Here is a 21776-nt window from a genome sequence, read left to right on the forward strand (position 1 = left end):
GTGAATTGGCAGGCGGTGACAGGACAGAGGAAGGAGAAACTGTTGGGTGGTGGATGTGGGGACAGTGGGTTACTGGAGTTTGAAGCCAGGACCGTTACGGTAGTGAAGGATGTGTTACAAAGATAACTATCCTCCGTGTAGTTCAGAGAATCTGCCTTTATTCACTAATATCTGTGGAAATATGTTTGGCAGACAGTGGCTTTCAATTTGATAAAGCATGGGGCACAATAATTACTTTAATATCTTCAGGGAGACAAAATTTTATGTCCAGTGATATGTCTAGTGAAAATTAACAACTGTATTTTAACTCCGTGGATCAGGATTTCAACAGATGGTGAGCAAGTAATATTGCACATGCACATACATGTGCACACCTCAGAAGGATCAGTGGTAGACAGAAGGCACTAAAAGTGAAAGAGTGCTTTTGTGCAACCAAAAATATATGTGCATGCACTACCGCAACATTTTTTTGGGCATAAAGTCAGCGACGTGCACCAGCAGTCTCCAGTGTAAAATCCCGTTGAAGATGGCCGAAAGATTGTCAGTCTAAATATCATGTCATTTTGCCAGTGTCACCGTGTTGCAAGTCCAAAACCTCGTGGAATAATATACAACTACATGACGTGTACTTCACAGGCAATCACCTTGTTGCTGAGGACACATTCAGCATGCCTGTGGGAGATTGAGTGGTTGTAGGTACAAAATAAACAACAGGTTATCCAAATTTTATTCCATAAGGAACCAATGTGCACGGCAGTTGTATATTAATTAAGGAAGGATAGGAACACAGCAGTCAGTCACAATCCGATATCATTCCTTCTGCCTATCCAATGGTAAATTCATATGACGACATGTACTGCTGAGTTTGTTGGATGCTGCCTCACTCACATGCACTGTAGATGGCTATTTGCAGATGAAATCTGGAAATGCAAGAATAATAAAAAACTAGTGAGATTGCGACTGGTTGGCATGTTTCTATCCTTCCTTAACAGGTTACTCCTTTAAAAGACATATGTTTTTTTCCCCCGACATAACAAAGAAATAAGTGTCAGCATGTACTCTTTGGAAATAGTGATGAATAAAACTGCTATATCACACACACTAGTTTGCAGTGATTGTGGTTTGTTACTTATGTTACACCATTTTTATCCAGTTTTTTTAATTGGGGTGAGAAGGTAGTCTTTGGCTTAGCTGCCAACTGGGCTTCTGTTTCAGCCAACACAGTGATGTAGCTGTGATAAGGAGTTAGTTTTATGTTTCATCTTACCTTGTGAAATTAGTTGGGAAGAGATTTTTGCTTGTGCCGAAAGAGAGCATGTCCATCGATTGATTGTCAGTGATTTACACAGTTCAGACTGATAAGCCTGGCATTTTATTTACTCATTTCTTCTCCTTTTAATGCAAGTATTATAGAACAGTTAATGTTTTCTTTTATTTCCTCTGTCATAATGTCATATCTGCATTACATATTATCCCATTGAGCTTTTGAAGCAATGAATAAAATAGTTAACAGGTAATAGACTGCATATCATTTATGCAAAAATTATTACACTGGGCGTGAAAATCTTATGATTTTTTTTTTTTAATGACACTTCATAATAAACCTTTTAAATAACTAGTTCATGAGAAAAAGTGAATTATGACCTCAGGCATTTTCAGTCATAGGAAGTCATCATCATCAGTTATCTGCTATATTAGCAGGTCCTTTGCCTCTCCATTTTCTGCGATCCATTGCTTCCTTCTTAAGGCTGCTGTATGTTGTACCGTCCATCATGTCATCCAGTATCTGGAATCTCTTCCTTCCTCGCTTCCTTTTCCCTTCTACATAACCTTCTAAAACTGTTTTTATCAGTCCGTCATTCTTTCTTAATATATGCCCAATCCAATTTCTTTTTCTTCTCTTTATTACATCTAGTAACTGCCTTTTCTCTCCCACTCTTCTCAGTACCTCTTCATTTTTTACTCTGTCCATCCAATTTATTCCTTCCATCTTCCGCCATTTCCAGATCTCAAAAGCCTCCAGCCTTTCTCTGTCTTTTTTCCTCATAGTCCATGTTTCAGCGCCATATAGAAGAACACCCCATACAAGACATTTTATGAGTCTCTTTCTGAGTTCTCTGTCCATACCGCTGCAGAAGATTCTCCTTTTCTTATAAAACGCCTCTTTTGCCATTGCTATCCTTGTTTTAATTTCTGTGGTGCACTTCCAGTCGGTGTCTATCCTGCTTCCAAGATACTTAAAATTTTGCACCTGTTCTAGTTTTTCTCCATTCAGCACAATTTTTAGTTCCTTATTTCCTCCTATTGCCAATACTTTTGTTTTATTTGTGTTAATTTTCATTCCATATTTTTTCCGTTAGTTGCAATGGTGTCCACCAAATCCTGTAATTCTTTTTCCCCTGTGGCTAGAAGGACCATGTCATCAGCAAATCTCAAGCACCCTACTCTTCTTCCTCCAATTTCTACTCCTTTGTCATCTAATGAGCATTGGTCAATCATATTTTCCAAGTACAGGTTGAAAAGAGTAGGTGATAAACAGCATCCTTGTCTTACTCCTTTCCCTAGTCTGATCCAGTTTGTACTTTCTCCTCTCACTTTAACTGAAACTTTTTGATTAAGGTACAATAGGAAGTACGTTGCAGAAAATTCATCCTAGTAGTGCAGCTGTGTTTTTGCAGAAGGTGATGGGTTCAGAATGAAAAACTTTGTTTACACTGATAAGTTTATGTAACATTTGATAACACTGCCAATGAAAGTAGGAAGTCCCCACAAGGCAAATATTAGTTTGGAGGTCTGTGCCTGATAACCTGTGCCTTGCAGTGTGCCGGCTGAAGTTCCTTGCCACAAGGTATTCATTTACAAAACCAGAGAACTGTCAGTGCTACAGCTGCTACGCAAATAATGTTTTTTTTTTTTTTTCTTTCTTTTTTTTCCGTATGTAGCCAGCTAGTGTGGCTGACATAGGAAACAGTTTAAATATTTCGAGCATATCAAAGTACATGTGATTCTGGTGCTCTGCATGCCACAAGCCTTGACAAGGTACATGTTCTGTAGCACATTGTTGGGCAATTTTAATTTGTATGTGTTGGGTGATGGTCATTTGCTGTAGTTAAATGGTTTCCAACATTAACTGAGTTTTCCATCAGTTCTTAGCATAACTTAACAATATTAAAAAGAAAAAAAAACAACCGAATGTTCTGCAAAATCATATTTAGTTAGCTGCAAAGCAGCTTTCGGCTTGTTAGGCCATAGTCATTTGTCAACTGAATGTCGCAAACACAGATAAACTGATGTGTGATTTACAAGATATAATTTATACAGAAGCTATATAAATGATGACATTTGAGTGTTTATTTGGGAAAGCAAATTACTTTTTTGTCTCACAGAAATAGACACATTACTTAATAAAGGAAACAAAATTTTTTATGCGGAGACTTATTTAATATCTGAGGAAAAATAGTTGATTTTACGATTTTAATCTTAGTACTTGTAACTAAAACATAGGCCTAAGTTAACAAAGGAGAAAAAACATTTGTAGTTATTTAATATTAAGCTGCCATTCTGATTCATATGTCCACTGACATCCAATATGGCCATATTTCTGCTTTTCATAGCAAAATGTAAAACTTCACATTGTACATCATATGAGTGGTTTTCTGTTAAAAGTTGATTGGCAAAGGTGAATGTTTCTGACTTCATCTCCAGCTTCTCACATCTTCAGATAACCCGATTACCACAGCTCTGCCTAACGTATACTTTTCCACTGTTATTGCATATAGTTTTTTTAAGTGCTGGATAATCGTCTCTTTGTGCTAATGTCTATATTAAAGACCAAGTAATGTGTATAAGATCTCCCCAGCTTCATTGTGAAGCGAATTTTCTTATTTTTAGGTGTTTAAATGTTGCAACCTGGGTCATCTTCAGTGGCATATGGGTCGTTCCCTGTCAGTTCAACCAGGGGCTCCAGCTCATAGTCTCAGATTTGACTGAAATTCAGTACGCTAATTCTACCATGTGTGAAACACTCGTATACAAAGTATTAGTTTCCCCTGCCAATTAGTTCTAGAATTATGACTTGTGAAAGAAGGTGGCATGACCAGGAAATTGCAACCTGCATCTGGCAATCTCTCTTCAGACCCAACTTCAGGTCTTAATAACCTTGGAACTATTCCACACAGTGCAGTGAAATTTTTACAACCCAGTAACATCCATTTAGAGAACACACTCCATGAATCAAAACACCAAAAACATATTTCTGAGGGAAAATTAAAAATTTCAAAATGTGATTAAAAAAATGTAATACGTTAAGAGGTACATATTATAGGTGCCCACTATGCCAAATATAATTCACTCAAAAAGGGTATAAATTTTTTGTGATAAGCTTAATGTGGCCTAAACACACACAGAACTCATCATGCCCATATCAGTCACAAAAACTGAGTTACATGCACACGAAAATACAAAAATTTGAAAAATTACATGAAAAACATGGATTTGCGAAGTGTGGTTGCACAAAAGGGACAAGTGGTATCCAAGCCAAATTTCACACACTGCATAAGTAGACCATAATGATATATATCTCAAAATTCAGCATGTTATTGCAAGACATTTGTGTACAAAGGAAGCTGACAGATGTATTTGGTGTGTGGCCATTGTTCCACAACACTATTTTGTAAAAACATATCATAAACTGTTCTGCCTCTTCTTATCCTCTCCCTCAACTGTTTAATCACTAAGCAACAACATATAGACAGATTAACACAACGTATCATTAATGTTTACTGCACACTAAAAACCTGTCTACATCTACATCTACATCCATACTCCGCAAGCCACCTGACGGTGTGTGGCGGAGGGTACCTTGAGTACCTCTATCGGTTCTCCCTTCTATTCCATTCTCGTATTGTTCATGGAAAGAAGGATTGTCGGTATGCTTCTGTGTGGGCTCTAATCTCTCAGATTTTATCCTCATGGTCTCTTCGCGAGATATACGTAGGAGGGAGCAATATACTGCTTGACTCTTTGGTGAAGGTATATTCTCGAAACTTTGACAAAAGCCCGTACCGAGCTACTGAGCGTCTCTCCTGCAGAGTCTTCCACTGGAGTTTATCTATCATCTCCGTAACGCTTTCGCGATTACTAAATGATCCTGTAACGAAGCGCGCTGCTCTCCGTTGGATCTTCTCTATATTTTCTATCAACCCTATCTGGTACGGATCCCACACTGCTGAGCAGTATTCAAGCAGTGGGCGAACAAGCGTACTGTAACCTACTTCCTTTGTTTTCGGATTGCATTTCCTTAGGATTCTTCCAATGAATCTGTCTGGCATCTGCTTTACCGACGATCAACATTATATGATCATTCCATTTTAAATCACTCCTAATGCGTACTCCCAGATAATTTATGGTATTAACTGCTTCCAGTTGCTGACCTGCTATTTTGTAGCTAAATGATAAAGGATCTATCTTTCTGTGTATTCGCAGCACATGACACTTGTCTACATTGAGATTCAATTGCCATTCCCTGCACCATGCGTCAATTCGCTGCAGATCCTCCTGCATTTCAGTACAATTTTCCATTGTTACAACCTCTCGATACACCACAGCATCATCCGCAAAAAGCCTCAGTGAACTTCCGATGTCATCCACAAGGTCATTTATGTATATTGTGAATAGCAACGGTCCTATGACACTCCCCTGCGGCACACCTGAAATCACTCTTACTTCGGAAGACTTCTCTCCATTGAGAATGACATGCTGCGTCCTGTTATCTAGGAACTCCTCAATCCAATCACACAATTGGTCTGATAGTCCATATGCTCTTACTTTGTTCATTAAATGACTGTGGGGAACTGTATCGAACGCCTTGCGGAAGTCAAGAAACACGGCATCTACCTGTGAACCCGTATCTATGGCCCTCTGAGTCTCGTGGACGAATAGCGCGAGCTGGGTTTCACATGACCGTCTTTTTCGAAACCCATGCTGATTCCTACAGAGTAGATTTCTAGTCTCCAGAAAAGTCATTATACTCGAACACAATACGTGTTCCAAAATTCTACAACTGATCGATGTTAGAGACATAGGTCTATAGTTCTGCACATCTGCTCGACGTCCCTTTTTGAAAACGGGGATGACCTGTGCCCTTTTCCAATCCTTTGGAACGCTACGCTCTTCTAGAGACCTACGGTACACCGCTGCAAGAAGGGGGGCCAGTTCCTTCGCGTACTCTGTGTCGATTGTACTTCGAGCAGAAGTTCTCCCACACTTTAGCTACTGTACTCTGTACTTTGAGTGGCAAATTGTACTGTCTTCCTGACACTGTGGTAGGAACTGGAACTGTCATAAGAATATGTTCAAAAGGAATACAATACATGTCTGCCAAACGTGGCCAATGAAATGATCTTGCTGGTCCTGCTGGTGCCATGAAGTTCACAAACACATCACCTTCTGCTTCACAGCACTTTGCAACACATCCTAAGTACCATTTGTCATCATAAACAGCAATAACATAGCAACCTGGTTGTATGTTGCTGCTTTTGCTTCTGAATCCTGAGTCAGACTCACTGTGAAGACACATGTTGTGCATGACCCCATAGTTATAACCAGACAGTCTGCTCATCTGCACATTGTCAGAGCCCACTGCAGAGAAGTGATGATGGCTCCTTGTGTCTGCAACAGTTTTAACGTGTTCTAGTCTGCTTTTTAGCAACTCTTTGACAGATTTCGCCTCATCTTTCGAAACACAGGATGATTGTATGCCAGGGATATTTTTCTGTACCCAGGTAAATAACTGAAGAGGTGTTAGAATGTGACCTTCTGTAGGGTACTGCAGACTAGCTCATGGTGCCATGCGCTTAATGGTACCAGCAATACCATGACATACATTTTTACCATGACTTGTGAAAAAATTCCATTCTGCGTGAATCTGAAAATCGTGGTAATGCATGCATAAATTTTTGAGATTTTTACAGTTTTTGTACTGACAAGCTGCCCCATCACTGAAGTATTTCGCAAAATGTATGTGAGGCAGCTTGTTTTTCACATATTCCATGATAATGCGAATGTGGGCATGAACTGCAATGGCATCATGAATTAAACAGTCGCTAAAAACGCACAGGTTGATGACATACACATCACCTGATTCACCTCTATAGTAAAACCCAAATGACTGGAGAGTTGCTTGACTGTTGTCCCAATGATATCCTTGGATGGCATCTTGAACTATAAATGCATAATTTTCAGAAAAAGTCTAGTATTACTATAATTTCATCTTGTTTCAAATTATCCTTATAAAACTGGAGATAAGCCGATTGTGCTGTTGCTGTGAAGCTGTGTGGGGTCAGTTTGTCCATTTTTTGCCAACACATTTCAACAAAATCTTCCACTGTACTTTGCTTTGTTTCAAGACTTGTGCGATCCATGTGTGTCCATTATTTATAAGAAACAAGATCACCGTCATCCATAAGGAGTTCACCATACAGTTTGTTATTCATGTGTTCGGCAAGATTTGCCTTACCAGGACACTTTTCACACCTGTGTATCATGCACTGGTAGGAACTGATGTCACACACCAGCAGCTTCATTGCACCTTTGTAATCCAGACCAGAATCCTTTATAGCAGCAAACATGGGTCTCACATAAACAAACATTGTGTGTGCCCCTTGCACTTACAGGCACAACCCATTTTGGCTGAAGATTGAAAAAAGATGATAAATCTACTTTGGTATTGGGATACTTTTCCTTGAATTCTACATATAGTTCCAATATGCTGCACAGCAACAGTCTTTTTTGCATTTGTACACACACATTTCCAATTTTCGCCGTTACATTGTCTTTTTTTCCAGGCATTATTCGGCTGTAGTCATTATTTTCATAAAACTCCGGCACTAGCACCTTTATTTCTAACGTCAATTGGTTCAAATGGCTCTGAGCACTATGCGACTTAACTTCTGAGGTCATCAGTTGCCTAGGACTTAGAACTAATCAAACCTAACTAACCTAAGGACATCACACCCATCCATGCCCGAGGCAGGATTCGAACCTGCAACCGTAGCGGTCGCTCGGTTCCGGACTGTAGCACCTAGAACCGCACGGCTACTGCGGGCCGCTCTGAACTCAATTGCTTGCCCTGAGCCTGCTGAAGTTGTGGAAGCACTCCTTGGGTTGCTTTTATTTTCCTAGCTTGCTTTACCATATATGTAGAGACATTGAATTCCTTTGCAGTGTAGTCAATAGACCAGCTGGAAGGTGCAAGGGTAAAAATAGCTACTTTTTTCTGGCATGTGGAAGTGGCACATTTTTCTTTCAAATCATGCACAATTTTGTCCAAATCAGAGCATTTCTGACATGATTTCTGTTCCTTTGGAGCAGATAGTTCTTCCTTTTCCACCATTAGTGTGTCAGCTATTTTGTGTTTTAATTCCATTTGAGCTTCTTGTAGTTTTATTCTACCATAGCTGGGCCTGTCTCTTTTCCCAACTTTGTGTGTCTTCATGGGAGACAAACCAAGAGTAGTCACTGAAGTATTTAATTTCTCATCCACTGTGGTTGTAGGTGGCTGATACTCTTCGTCACTGTCATGTAAATTATCAGAATATTCTTCATTTTTTAGCAGTTTAACACACCTGGAACATAACTTTTGTCCTGGTTTCATGTTAAGTCCCATGCACTGATTCACTTTCAGTACTGTTTTTGTATCAGTTTCTCTGAGGCTACACTTCACTGTCTTCTTATGAATCTGAAATGGATCAAAATAACTTCTTTGCAGGAAAGAATACTTATCCAGAAACACTTTCATATGATGATCACAAACACTAACGTTTCCTGGAACTGTACTTCTTGTGCCCACAGGGTGTATCCCGGATATCCATAGCAACAAATCTTGGTCCTATTCATCCAGATCATACAGTACAAAGCGAATGCCACATTTTGTTCCATCCATATGTTGTTTTATGACATTCAGATGCATGTGCGCTACCAATACTGCAACTTGTTTGAACAAAAGCACCACTAGTTCACTCTTCTGCCTCCGTACTGACTTTCCACAACAGTACTGACCAGTCTGAACTAGAATCTTAAAACATGAGTAACCTGTAATTGTTGCTTGTTTCGTTTGTTGTTCCTGCCTAACAATGACTCATTCTGTCCCTGAAAACTACCATTGTTTAACTTTCTGTTGCCTAATGGTTCCCAACAATTGCTACAGCTTTATCTGAAACAAGCTATCTGCATCATCACTATTACTTGCCAAATCAAATCATGTTAAAAGAAACGTAACCAAATAAATCTCTGTCAACTTTTATTGTATACAAATGCCTTTGCAATAACAAGTTGAAATTTTGCCACGTATTGTATTGTGGTCTACTTATGCAGTGTTTGAAATTTGGCTTGGATACCGCTTGTCCCTTTTGTGCTACCACACTTCAAAAATCCATGTTTTTCAGGTAATTTTTCAAATTTTTGTATTTTCGTGTGCATGTAACTCTGTTTGTGTGACTGATATGGGCAAGATGAGTTCTGTGTGTTTAGGCTACATTAAGCTTACCACAAAAAAAAGTATACCCGTTTTGAGTGAATTATATTTGACATAGAGGCACCTATAATATGTACCTTTTAACGTATTACATTTTTTTTAATCACATTTTGGAATTTTTTATTTTCCCTCAGAAATATGTTGTTGGTGTTTTGATTCATGGAGTGTTTTCTCTAAATGGATGTTACTGGGTTGTAAAAATTTCACTGGACTGTGTGGAATAGTTCCAAAGTTATCAAGACCTGAAGTTGGGTCTGAAGACAGATTGCCAGATGCGGGTCGCAATTTCCGGGTCATGCTACCTTCTTTCACAAGCCATAATCCTGGAACTAATTGGCAGGGAAGCTTAAAATTTTGTACATGAGTGTTCCACACTTGGTAGCATTGGTGTGCTAAATTTTAGCCAAATCTGAGACTATCAGCTGGAACATTTTCTCAAATTGGTGGAACTGACATGGAATGACCCAAATGCATATTGTGATACTACAGATCGTTTATTTCACATATAATGTTGCTGTGTGCCTTTTTGTAGTACGAAGATGAGAAATAAGAACGTATTTATAAGAAAAGCATACTTTAAGTGCCATGTGATACGCAGAAAGTAGTAGTGTGGTAGTGGGTAGGTTCATTTCGCTCTAGTATTTGACAAACTGCCTTGAACGCAATTATGAAACAGTAGATGTAAAATCACAAATTGTTTGGTGTAGTTTTGTTCAGTGATTGATTATGAATGATAATTATTCAAACAGATAGTATGTGGGCAGTTTTGAATGATAGAAGTGAGCATTGGAGTAGGTGTACTGCTGTTTTTCATTAAAGAAACCTCCCTAAAATGATTTGGAACACACAAGATTATTTTACATTAGTATAAAGCAGTTTGTTTTCAGAATTCCTCCTACTGATGCCCTCTACTTTTTCTTTGTGCTACGAATTTTATTTTATCTACTCACAAGGAGAAAAATCAAGTAGAGTAGAGGCCAGTGACTTTGGTGGCCAATAAACATGACCAATGTAATGAATCCTTCACTCTGGGAATGTTTAATTTAGTTGTTACACCTGCCAGGTTCAGTGACAAAATTCCATTTTTCATGTCTCCTCATTTACATGAAGGTGTTAAGGTCACTAGTGGTGAAAGGAATAAGTCATTCTGACATAAAAATAGCTATATTTTGTGGAATACCTATGGGCATTTACATTCATTTGATAAAGGCTACTTTATACTGCCAGAAGAATGACTTCCTTTACATTGAAATTATATTTTGGTGCATATACAGATTAAGTGTGTACTGGAAACTGCTGCTTTGTTTGCTGAACACAAATCTTAACAGTTTTTGTGTCACATGATGCTACTAGGGAACTGTCTGTGGATACCATTATTTACGGGCCACAAAAGTATTTTCTTTCATCTACCAAGACTGCATATGTAAATATGGGGTGCATCATTTTAAATCCTATTATTATCTCAGGCGTTATGCTTGAAACTAGTCTCAAGTGATTCATACTGCACGCGCGCGCACACACACACACACACACACACACACACATTATTACTATAAAATTGTCCATATAACCCTCTCTTGAAATATCTGGCTTATCTCTGGAAATATCCAATATGCATTGTGCCTTTAATAGTTGAACTGTGCAGCTATTTCAACCAGTTCCAGTGTAACTGTATTCTAGTATGACCGTTATAGGTTAAGAAAATAGCAGGCTTTGCTTCATTGAGAAAGTGGAGTTTGGGTAATGAAAAAAACCATTTGTGAAGCAATTGTAAACCCATTCTGGAGTACTGCCCGTGTTCTACATGAGCCATATTAAGATAGATTAACAGAGAACATACAGCATTTGCACAGAAAGTCTAAGTGACATATTTACGAGTAACTACATCTACACACATACTCCACAAGTCACCACATTCTGTACAACGGAGGATACGTTGTACCACTGCTAATCATTTCCTTTATTGTTCTATTTGAAGATAGAGCTGTGGAAAACAGTTGTCTACAGGTTGAGTCACTAACTATTGCCACCAAGACTAACTCCAAAAGTGTGATAGGAGCTGAGAAGTTTGCAGGACAAATATTGCATGGGGCAATGGGGGCCATAATATGACATTGGCTTTTTGTTGCTAGGTGGGGTCGCTTCAGAGATATGAAGGTAAACATTGTTTTCTTAAATAGGATGCTATAGTTTGGTACTTATTTTCTGATAGCGGCTATCGAGACCAATCCAATGATGTGTAACTTGAAGGTCAACGAAGATCAAAAAGGTGGCATGTACGTCCATTTACAGGTGTTCGAAGTGATGACCATTGATATCAATGCAATCAGAGCGTGTGCTTTGATAAGTGCCAGAGCGATAACGAATATCACTCAATCCGTGATAAGAAAATTGCAGCACTGCATTGATACCATTGGTCATCACTTCGAACACCTTCTGTAAATGGACGTTCATGCCACCTTTCTGACCTTCGTTGACCTTCAAAGATCTTGCTGTTACACATCATTGGATTGGTCTCGATAGCTGCTATCAGAAAATAAGTACCAAACTATAGCATCCCATTTACAAAAAACAAAACTGACCTTCGTATCTCTGAAGCGACCCCACCTAGCAACAAAAAACCAGTGTCATATTATGGCCCCCGTTGTCCCATGCAATATTTGTCCCACAAACTTTTGATCTCCTATCATATTTTCGGAGTTATTCTAGGTGGCAATAGTTAGTGACTCACCCTATATATGCCTCTGTATGATCCCTAATTTGTCTTATCTTGCCTTTGTGGTCCTTACATGAAACGTACATTGGCAGCAATAGGATCGTTCTGCGCTCAGCTGCAAATGCCGGTTCTCTAAATTTTCTCTGTATTGTTTAGTGAAAAGAACATTATCTTCCTTGCAGGGAGTCCCATTTTAGTTCAAGCAACATCTCTGTAATAATTGCGTGTTGATTGAACCCACCAGTAACAAATCTAGTGGCTCACCTCTGAATTGCTTCTGTGTTTTCATTTAATTCAACGTGGTGGAGATCCCAAACACTCGAGGAGTACTCAAGAATGTATCATACTAGTGTTCGATGTCCAGCTTCCTTCATAAATGACCTACGCTTTCCTCAAATTCTCCCAATAAACCAAAGTTGACCATTCACCTTCCCTACTACTGCCCTTACATGCTCAATCCATTTCAAATCACTTTTGCAGTGTTACAACTAGGTATTTAATCAATATGACTGTCAAGCAGCACGCTAACAATGCTGTATTTGAACATTAAAAAATTGTTTTTCCAACTCATCTGCATTAACATACACGTCTCTCCATTTAGAACAAGCTGCCATTTGTCACGCCAACTAGAAATTTAGTCTAAGCCCCTTGTATCCTCCTACAGTTACTCAGCGATATCTTTCCATACACCACAGCATCGTCAGGAAACAACTGCGGACTGCTGCTCACCCCACTCGTCAGATGCTTTTTGTATATAGATAATAAGAGTGCTCCTGTCACACTTTCCTGGGGAACTCCTGGTGATACCCTCGTCTCCACTGAACATCTTTGAGCCATTCACAGACTTGGGAATCTGTCCCATATGCTCAAGACATTCGTTAACAGCCTGCTGTGCGGTACCTTGCCAAACACTTTCTGGAAATCTAGAAATATGGAATTGCTGGTTGGCCTTCATCAATGGTTAGCAGGATGTCATCTGAGGAAAGAGCAAGGTGTGTTTCGCATCAGCGATGCTTTCTAAATCTTTGCTGATTTGTGGACAGAAGCTTTTCTGACTCAAAGAAATTTATTGTATTTGAACTCAGAATATGTTCAACAACTCTGCAGCAAAATAGACGTTAAGGATATAGGTTTGTAATATTGTGGGTCTGTTCTTTTACCTTCCCTTCGTATAGGAGTCAGCTGCATTTCTTTCGGTCTCTTGCACTGAGTGAGAGATTCACAAAGAATGCAAGCAAAGTAAGGGCCCAGTGTCGTAGAGTACTCTGTATAACTGACTTGGGGTTCCACCTGGACCTGGCGACTCACTTGTTTTCAACTCTTTCAGTTGCTTCTCTACGCCAAGGATGCCTATTACGGGAGACCGTGCTGCCGTCAAACAACGGTATGTTTGTACAATCCTCCTGTGTGAATGATTTCTTAAATGCAAAATTTAAAACTTCAGCTTTCCTTCAGCCGATTTCTGTTGTCACACCAGACTGCTCAGTGCGTGACTGGATGTTAGTGTTCAACCCATTTAGTTATTTTATGTAGGATCAGAATTTTCTCGAGTTCTTGGAAATACGTTTTGCGAAGGGACGATGGAGGAGCTGTCTCAGAGGTGGTATAAATACCTCAAAACCCATGTATTAAATTTCAAAATCAGCTTTCCAGGTAAAAACTATGTTATTTTTCTTATTTTATTTATCTTTGATGTTTGGTTTACATATCATGTGAACAGGATGCCGAAGCATTACATATGGTAATTTAAAGGAAAAATATGTAAGAACATATAGAGCACATAGAATCTGATGTTGTCTTAACAACACATTGTGCTAATTGGCAGTGAATGCGATTCTTTTCAATTACTGAGGGAAAAGGCAGTTGATAGTAATTTACTCTGAAGTGGTACCACAACAATCCAGATCTCCTGCTTACCAGGCAAATGACCACTGCACCATCCAGACACAGTGGTCACCACAACCATATTGACTATCCTAGCAAGCCTCCCTTCAGACCCAAATTCTCATCTTATACCATACACACTGCTGATGTATACTGTAACCTGATTGTTTACAGTGCAGTACAGAAGCTCCCCACAGATAAACTCTGTGTTGTTGTTGTTTTTGTTGTTGTTGTTGGTGGTGGTGGTGGTGGTGGTGGTGGTGGTGGTGCTGCTGCTGCTGCTCTTCAGTCTGAAGACAGGTTTGATGCAGCTTTGGCTACTAGTCCACCCTGCGCAAGCCACTTCATCCCTGTGTTATTAAGCAGCCTCTATTTGATCCCGTTTATACTATTCAAGCCTTGTTCCCACTCTTCAGTTCTTATCTGTCACACCTTCCCCCGGCACCTAAACTGACAATTCATTGATGCCTCAGAATGTATCTCATCAATCGATCCCTTCGTAGAGTCAAGTTGTACTATCAATTTTTTCTTGTTGCAGTACTTAGTAAGAATGTAACTAGGTGGCAGCTTTCGGCAAACAGTCGATAAATTATGTACAGTCTATAACAGCTGCACATGCAATTTATTTATCACAGTTTTTTGTTACGCTTGTGCTTTTTCAGTTACGTTCGATATAAAAATGTACTTGAAGTCGAAATAATTGCGAGACTAACAATATTGAATTCATGATGTTCAACAATCGTATTGCTTGTGAAATAATACCCCTGCAGTGCTGTGCAGCCTTAATACCATTTAGTTTGATGAGACTGAACGTGAAAGAACGTAAATTTCCCCCATTATTTTTATTAATGTTGCAACAGTTATTCCAAGACTAGACTGTCAGAATTGTGATATTTGATATTAATATGACAGAGATAATTACAAAAACGGTTAATCAGTCATTTTATATCATTGAACCAATGCGACTGAAAATCATCGGAAATAGAGGGAAAGCCCCGTGTGGTATTCCTTTTAAAGAAGTCGAATGATCTAGCGTAGTGTTCAGATAAGTCAAATTCTTCAAACTTCATCCATCAAGTCCCAGTTACTACTTTTGACAACAAACAAAATTCTTTTAACTTTTGGGCAACAATTGGAAAAATAAATCTCAACAATGGATATTTAATTATTTGATAATAAGTTCATTTAAAACCATTATTCAGTGACATGAGTATCTGTATGACTAAATTTGATACTTCATCGAGATCCATCTGAAACAGCAGCTACTTTGTGATGTAAAATCCATATTGTGTTCGTTAGGAACATAATTACATATTTCTGCCTTCCATTTCAATCAGATGACAAAAATCTTGTTTAGCTTCCTTGTAGGGAGGAAAAAAAAATGTATTTTGCGGTTCTACATTTATATCCTGTAATGGTTTATTAAAAATTTGACAATTGCCGTTAAGCCAAAATAGAGACTATGTAGTGACGTGGCTGCAAAAATAAAATATACTTTTTATGTGTAACAACTTCTGTTAGACCTTGAGAGGTGTTCAGTTCTCTTAAATTTGTGCAAATGATTTCAGAGTTCTGATATCTTCTTTTGTGATATATTTATTGGCTTGAGTGAAGGAGCCTACCAGACCACGCATACTTAAATCGATTGCAGAAAATTGAATGTTTTACTATGCATTATATACACCTTGCATTAATAAAATAACGAAATAGGAAATCAAAATAAGAAATCAGTGCACATAAACCCAAGAACAATAGTAGTAAAGTCAAGGGATGGCTGTCCACTTTCCTCTGTTATGACTGGAGACCAAGTTTTTAATGCCTACATTTACTGCTTCATTTGAAGGAGGAGGGTAACAGTTCTGTCCCAGCCAATGGCCGATTTAGCCATATAGCCATATAGCCAAAGGAGGACTTGTGTCCTTCTTCCACAAATGAAGCACTGCATGGGTGCTACATTTATGATCTTCAGCTGAAATTGTGGATACTGGGCACAGGTTCCCGTATCTGCTAGGTACAGATACTGGAGTGACATTATCCTATAATGTGCATACAGTGAATCCCCTATTTTATGTTCTCGTACAGTCCAGACTTGAAAAACACAAAATTGAGGAAAATGCAGAATTGAGGAACATCTTAAAAACCTCCAAAACACGAGCAAAAACACATGTAATTCACATATATGACTCAAAATCACAGTCCTCTACAATACTTTGTATAAAATCTAAGTGAAGGAAATTAAATGTACAATACAATGTTTGTACAGTAATTTGTGGTAATGAATTTCATCAGTTCTTAAAATATCACAGATGTGTAACAGCAACTAAAACCTCATCAAAAAATTGAAATTGGTGTCTGGGTACAAGGTAATTTTCCACGTCTTCCGACATGCTAAGACTACAAATTATACATACAAGACATGTGTTTTTGAGAGATCACCCTTTGTGCTCACCCAGAGAAAATGAAAATTGATGAACATGTTGAATTCAGCCAAAAACATCACAGAAGCGAAGTGGTTAAACCGTAATCGTAAATGTGGGCATCTGCTTAATGACATACTTTGTCCCCATTTTTGTTTTTGTTTAATGCTTCCCTTATGAGCCGCGCTTCATAGGCTCACCACTGTTAAAGTGTTATTTTAGGCCTGAAAGGAGCAGAGATGCGAAAAAATGAGTGTACTTCCACAACTGATGGTACAAGCTTATTGGGAGTCAGCTCAGTGAATTTCTGTACACTGTGTAAAATGTAAATTTGAAAGAAAGAAGGCTCAGTTGTTATAGTTTTGCTTCATGCCGTCTACTGCTGCTGCTAATCTTTACGAACTACAGTTTGTGGTGGAAAGCAGATACACGTGTAGTGTACGTAGTTGTTGCAACTGTATCGTGTCAGATTTGAACGTGAAAGTCTTTTGGTGTGTTTGGTGCAAAGTATATACACGAGTACTGTATGTAGTTTTTGCAATTGTATCACGTCAGATTTGAAGTTGAAAAACTTTAAAATGTGCTATCGCAAAACCCTAGTTCCATTTTCGTGTGATATCTCTGTCGTAGCATGTCGTCTGCACTAAAAGTATATTTTCAGCACTTCAGAAAATGCATTCACCCCTGCCTGCACTCCCATCGCTGAACGGCCACTCCCCCTCTCTGCACGTCCAGTAGGTGAGATCATTTTATGTGTGTCGGTGTGGTGTGGTGGCTGTGCTGGCTGTTGTCAACCAGTAAGAGTTCACTGGCCAGACATGGGTGACATTTCCTCAATTATGACTGTCTCTGTGTGTTTGAATTTAAAAGGTTGATGATTTATATTGTTGCTGAATACAGTACTTTGGAAATATGTGCAAAAATATGAGACTGAGCTATAAGTGGCTCAAGAAAAGGTGATGGCTGGGCCCCTTCATCAGGTATCGGCTCGGTCCAGAACACTTTGAATTTACTGTCTTGTTTTTCCATTACCGCTGCAACCTAGCAGTAGTTGTATCATAATTGTGTGGTGAAGCCAAATGTCGCAAGTTGAGTTGGCAACGCCAGCTGTAGATTATGTCAGCATTTCCTCTCTCACATCTCCCCTGTCCACAACGGCCTAAAATATGCCCTGAATTCCACCACCGTGGTGCGGAACATCAGTCTTTTGAGCCACTTAAAACTCCTTCAGTCACATCAAATATCAGTAGGAAGAGAACAGGATGAAGTCAAGCGAGAAGTCAAGTGAGAACTTACAATCGAGCTAAATGTTACTAGGAAGAAATGTAAAACCGGAGGTGGTTTTAGCATTTATCTTATAGGTTTTTCACACGGGCTAAGAATTTATGGTGTATAATCACGAAAAACGAAAAATTGGTGAATGTAAAATCAAAGTTTCGCTGTATAAGTGTAGCTATTCCTTCGTACTAGTTATTGCTAATTTACATTGTATCTGTGTTGAAATTTGAGATATTTTGAGTAAAAAGCAAAAACTAAATAATAGGATAATTAAAGATTGGCAAATGGTAGTGGAAGTTTAACTGTGAAAGTTCAATGTATAACTGAAGTGGACAGTGGTGCAGGATGTTAATGGGAATTGAATTTTGGGGCCTGTTCTTCAGTGTAAGTGAAAATGAAATACTCTAAAGGGAGAAATCTGGTATAGCAAAGTACAAAATTTTCATACTTGGGTCATGAGGTGCAAGAGCCATTGAAATCAGTTAGATGGGGTGGACTAAATTCAAGTTCCCACATAGAGCAGGAAAACACACAAGGCAAAACTTCTAAAGAATCATGTAACAGAGTAGATTAACACACACACACACACACACACACACACACACACACACACACACATACACATACACACACACAAATTTTGTCAACTTTTGTATTCTTTGGATTTTGGCTAAGTGATTAATGATTTTTGTGGCCGAATACATCACTCCTTTCTGTGCCATGCTACTTTTGAGTGAGGGGTAACTTTAAATCAGTTCTCATTCCGGTGTTATGTTTATGAATATTACTGTTGCTTTCAAACTGTGGTGGACAGCAACAAGCTGCAAGCTGGGACCGACAGCACAAAATTTTCAAGTTATTGAAGTTTCTTCTTTGGGCTTCATTACTATAATAGTCCCATCATCAAAGAAAGCTGTTTCATTGGCTTCTCAGATTTATTTGTAACAGAAACAAGAATGGATTCAGTGGTTTATCCATGTGGTATGAGTGTAGTGAAGATTTCTACATCTTGAATATTCATTCTCATTTCACACAATCCTTGGAATTCTGAATGTGATACACTGCATTCTGGTAGTCACATAAGATGAAGCCCAGTTACTTGCAAGACCTCTGATACCGTAACATTTGAGAATCACTATGAAGTGCACAATCAAATGCTAACAAATGTAGAAAATTTTTAGAGGCTGCTCATGCAATTTTAAATAAAGACAATAAGTCATCAGACTGAATTATTAGATGCTTGTAGCAGTGTAGGTGACATGAGAAGAGGTTATTAAAATTGAGTAGAAATATTTTTGTTAATATTTGCTCGAACGCAAGTCAGAAGCTGTGATGCGAAGACAACCAGATGTTTTTTGTTGATATTCACCAATTTTTGACAGGTGAGGGAATGCCCGTTTTCCTACTTATCACTTATCTAGTGGTCACTTGTCTTGTAGATCAGGCACTGTGTTCATTGCTGTTTATATGCTTTTGTTAGCTCCATTGTTTACCAAGCTTCAATTATGCATAAATTATGGAAGTGACAGGTTTCATCTATCATGGGGTTACCTTTTCTGAAATGAGAAAGATTGTACACTTTTGATCAGTTTACTTCAGTGACTTCATTGCACTGCTCAGAAATGTAGAGCTTTTTAGAGCAGTAAATGAAACAAACCACTAAAATGACGCACAGTAATCCATTAAATGTGTAAGGAAGTACATTTGATGACTATAAAATTAAGAAATAAATTAAAATCTCACCAACAAATTTCTTTAACAACCATAGATCAAAAATTCACCATTGTGAACCCTTATTTGACTTCCTGTCCCAGGGCATTTTGTTATCTGTGCATATTATGATCTATTGTATTAATTTATATAACCAAATCCTATTACAATAACTAAAGTGGTGTGTTTTACTTACAGTGCACAAGGAGAACAGTATTGGCAAGTTAACAAGAGAGCCAAGATGAGTGAAGAAGGTCAATGGTTCAACCCAAGGAAATATCAAGAGTCACTTCTCGAATTATGTATAAAGCAGAACACCATCCTGTACCTGCCAACCGGTGCAGGGAAAACCTTCATCGCAGTTATGCTTATAAGGAAGCTGATGGACCAATGTGCCAGGTAAGTGTGCTCTGTCTCGTTTTTTCTTCATACCCGACTGGTTTGCTGCAGCCTGACAGAACTACCTCTCCTGTCCATTTCAGGATAGCACTTAACACCCAATATCCCTAACAATTTGTTGGATATGTTCCAGTCTTTGTCTTCACATACAGCTTTTACCTTCTGCAGCAACCTACATCTACATCTGTGTGAGTACTCTGCAATTCACAGTTATGTGTCTGATAGAGGGTTCATCGAACCAGTTTCACACTATTTCTGTGCTGTTGCACAGTGAGGGTACTGATTGTGTCTTGCTGGTGGTGTACTTTACAAATGACCAGAATCTCTTTGGCTTTGCTGCCATATTTCGAGAAAGTGTTTCATTGTGGGTACTATTAAATGAGTCTCTCATTGAAATGCTTCTGCAAACCTTCACCAGTATTGGAGATTTTGTGTCCTTTTAAATGTGGCATGGTTTTCTTGTTGCTTCTGCAACTGTGTTGTCACCTGTTTTTGTACCATGGTGGTCAGTTTTGTCTCTTATTAATTTATTTGATGTAAATATATCAATTTCATCTATGCTTATGTAAGTAGTTCAGAAAGGATGGAGACTCTCTCTTAGGAAGGCTTCAAGAGAATTTTTATCTGCCTTTTTAAATAGATATATTCTGAATTTATTTTTGGTGGGTTTGGATATTAGGGTTTCAGTCTCGCTGCAGTGACCCTGTGGTCACTAATCTGTATATCAGTCATGTTGCTCCTATTTACTTGGGATTATTTGTTGCTTAGATGTCAAGTATTTCTTTGCAGCCATCATATAAACTAATTGCTCAAAGTAATTCGTGTAGTGAAAGCATTCAGAAAATTTTCAGACGATGTTTTACGTACCGTTGGCTTTGAACATGTATTTTTCTCGACATGTCAAGGGCAACCATTGATACTCTATAAAAAGTAACTATACTATACGGTGTAATAGCAGAAAAAGTATTAAAGCTGAGAAATTAATCTTTCTTTGGAAAACTACTGTTCAAAAATTTAGTTTTTTTAATTTGTGGCTGATAACTTTGAACTGTTAAAAATATATTGAAGAATACATTCAGCTAAGTGATAACGATGTTAATTGGTAACCCAGAGTGTGTTGAACTAAATGTATTTTATCTGAAAGGCTTAGGGCAATCCACTACTGAATAATTGTAAAAAATGTAGATGATTGCAAATACGAAAAATTGCATGCGACCTGGAACAAATATGGCCACCATTTCAAAATAATAAACAATAATTTTTTTAAAAAAATATTTTTGTGACTACTAAACATTGGGGAATCCACCCAGCAAATATAATTTTTTTCTGAGATGGTCAAGCAACCCACCAATTATTTTTTTCTTGGACCACTTGGTATGGATTGACCCATAGAGGGGTATTATTCCACGTTCCGCAATTTATAGTTTTTACCACTTTTTGCAATTAATTTTGAAATGCATTAAGTTGTAATTAATCCACCGTCATTTGCTGCTGGTTTCTTAAATGACAGTTGTTGAACAATTATGAATAATTATTTTATATTTCCTAAAAATATTGAGTGAGCATGCACTTATCATTTTGATGTTTTGTTGAAAGATGTTCAAGCAATTGACATGGTTTTATTGCCTCATTGGATAATTTTCTGTGACAGTATTTATAACAGATTCTATAAAACCCATCTTCAGATTCTCAGGCAAATAGAAATGAATGTTGGCAAGTACTTTTCTCCTCTCTCTCTCTCTCTCTCTCTCTCTCTCTCTCTCTCTCTCTCTCTCTCTTCCCCTCTCCCTCCCTCCCTCCCAGCCCTCTCTTTTTTGGGGGGGGAGGGGGGGGGGGGGTG

The 21776-nt window shown here is 38.4% G+C and overlaps 1 protein-coding gene across 2 annotated transcripts in view; it reads left to right on the forward strand.

The window, feature by feature from the left end:
• The window catches only part of LOC126424857 (endoribonuclease Dicer-like), a 308787-nt gene that overhangs the window by 23135 nt on the left and 263876 nt on the right, over nt 1–21776 (forward strand). For both annotated transcript variants that reach the window (XM_050087670.1, XM_050087671.1), the window contains exon 2: nt 19736–19936. In XM_050087670.1, the coding sequence (XP_049943627.1) occupies nt 19779–19936 (158 nt within the window). In that variant the 5' untranslated portion in view covers nt 19736–19778. The remainder of the gene's footprint in view (nt 1–19735; nt 19937–21776) is intronic.

This window comes from Schistocerca serialis, chromosome 10 (assembly GCF_023864345.2).
Source record: "Schistocerca serialis cubense isolate TAMUIC-IGC-003099 chromosome 10, iqSchSeri2.2, whole genome shotgun sequence".
NCBI classification, from domain to species: Eukaryota; Metazoa; Arthropoda; class Insecta; order Orthoptera; family Acrididae; genus Schistocerca; species Schistocerca serialis.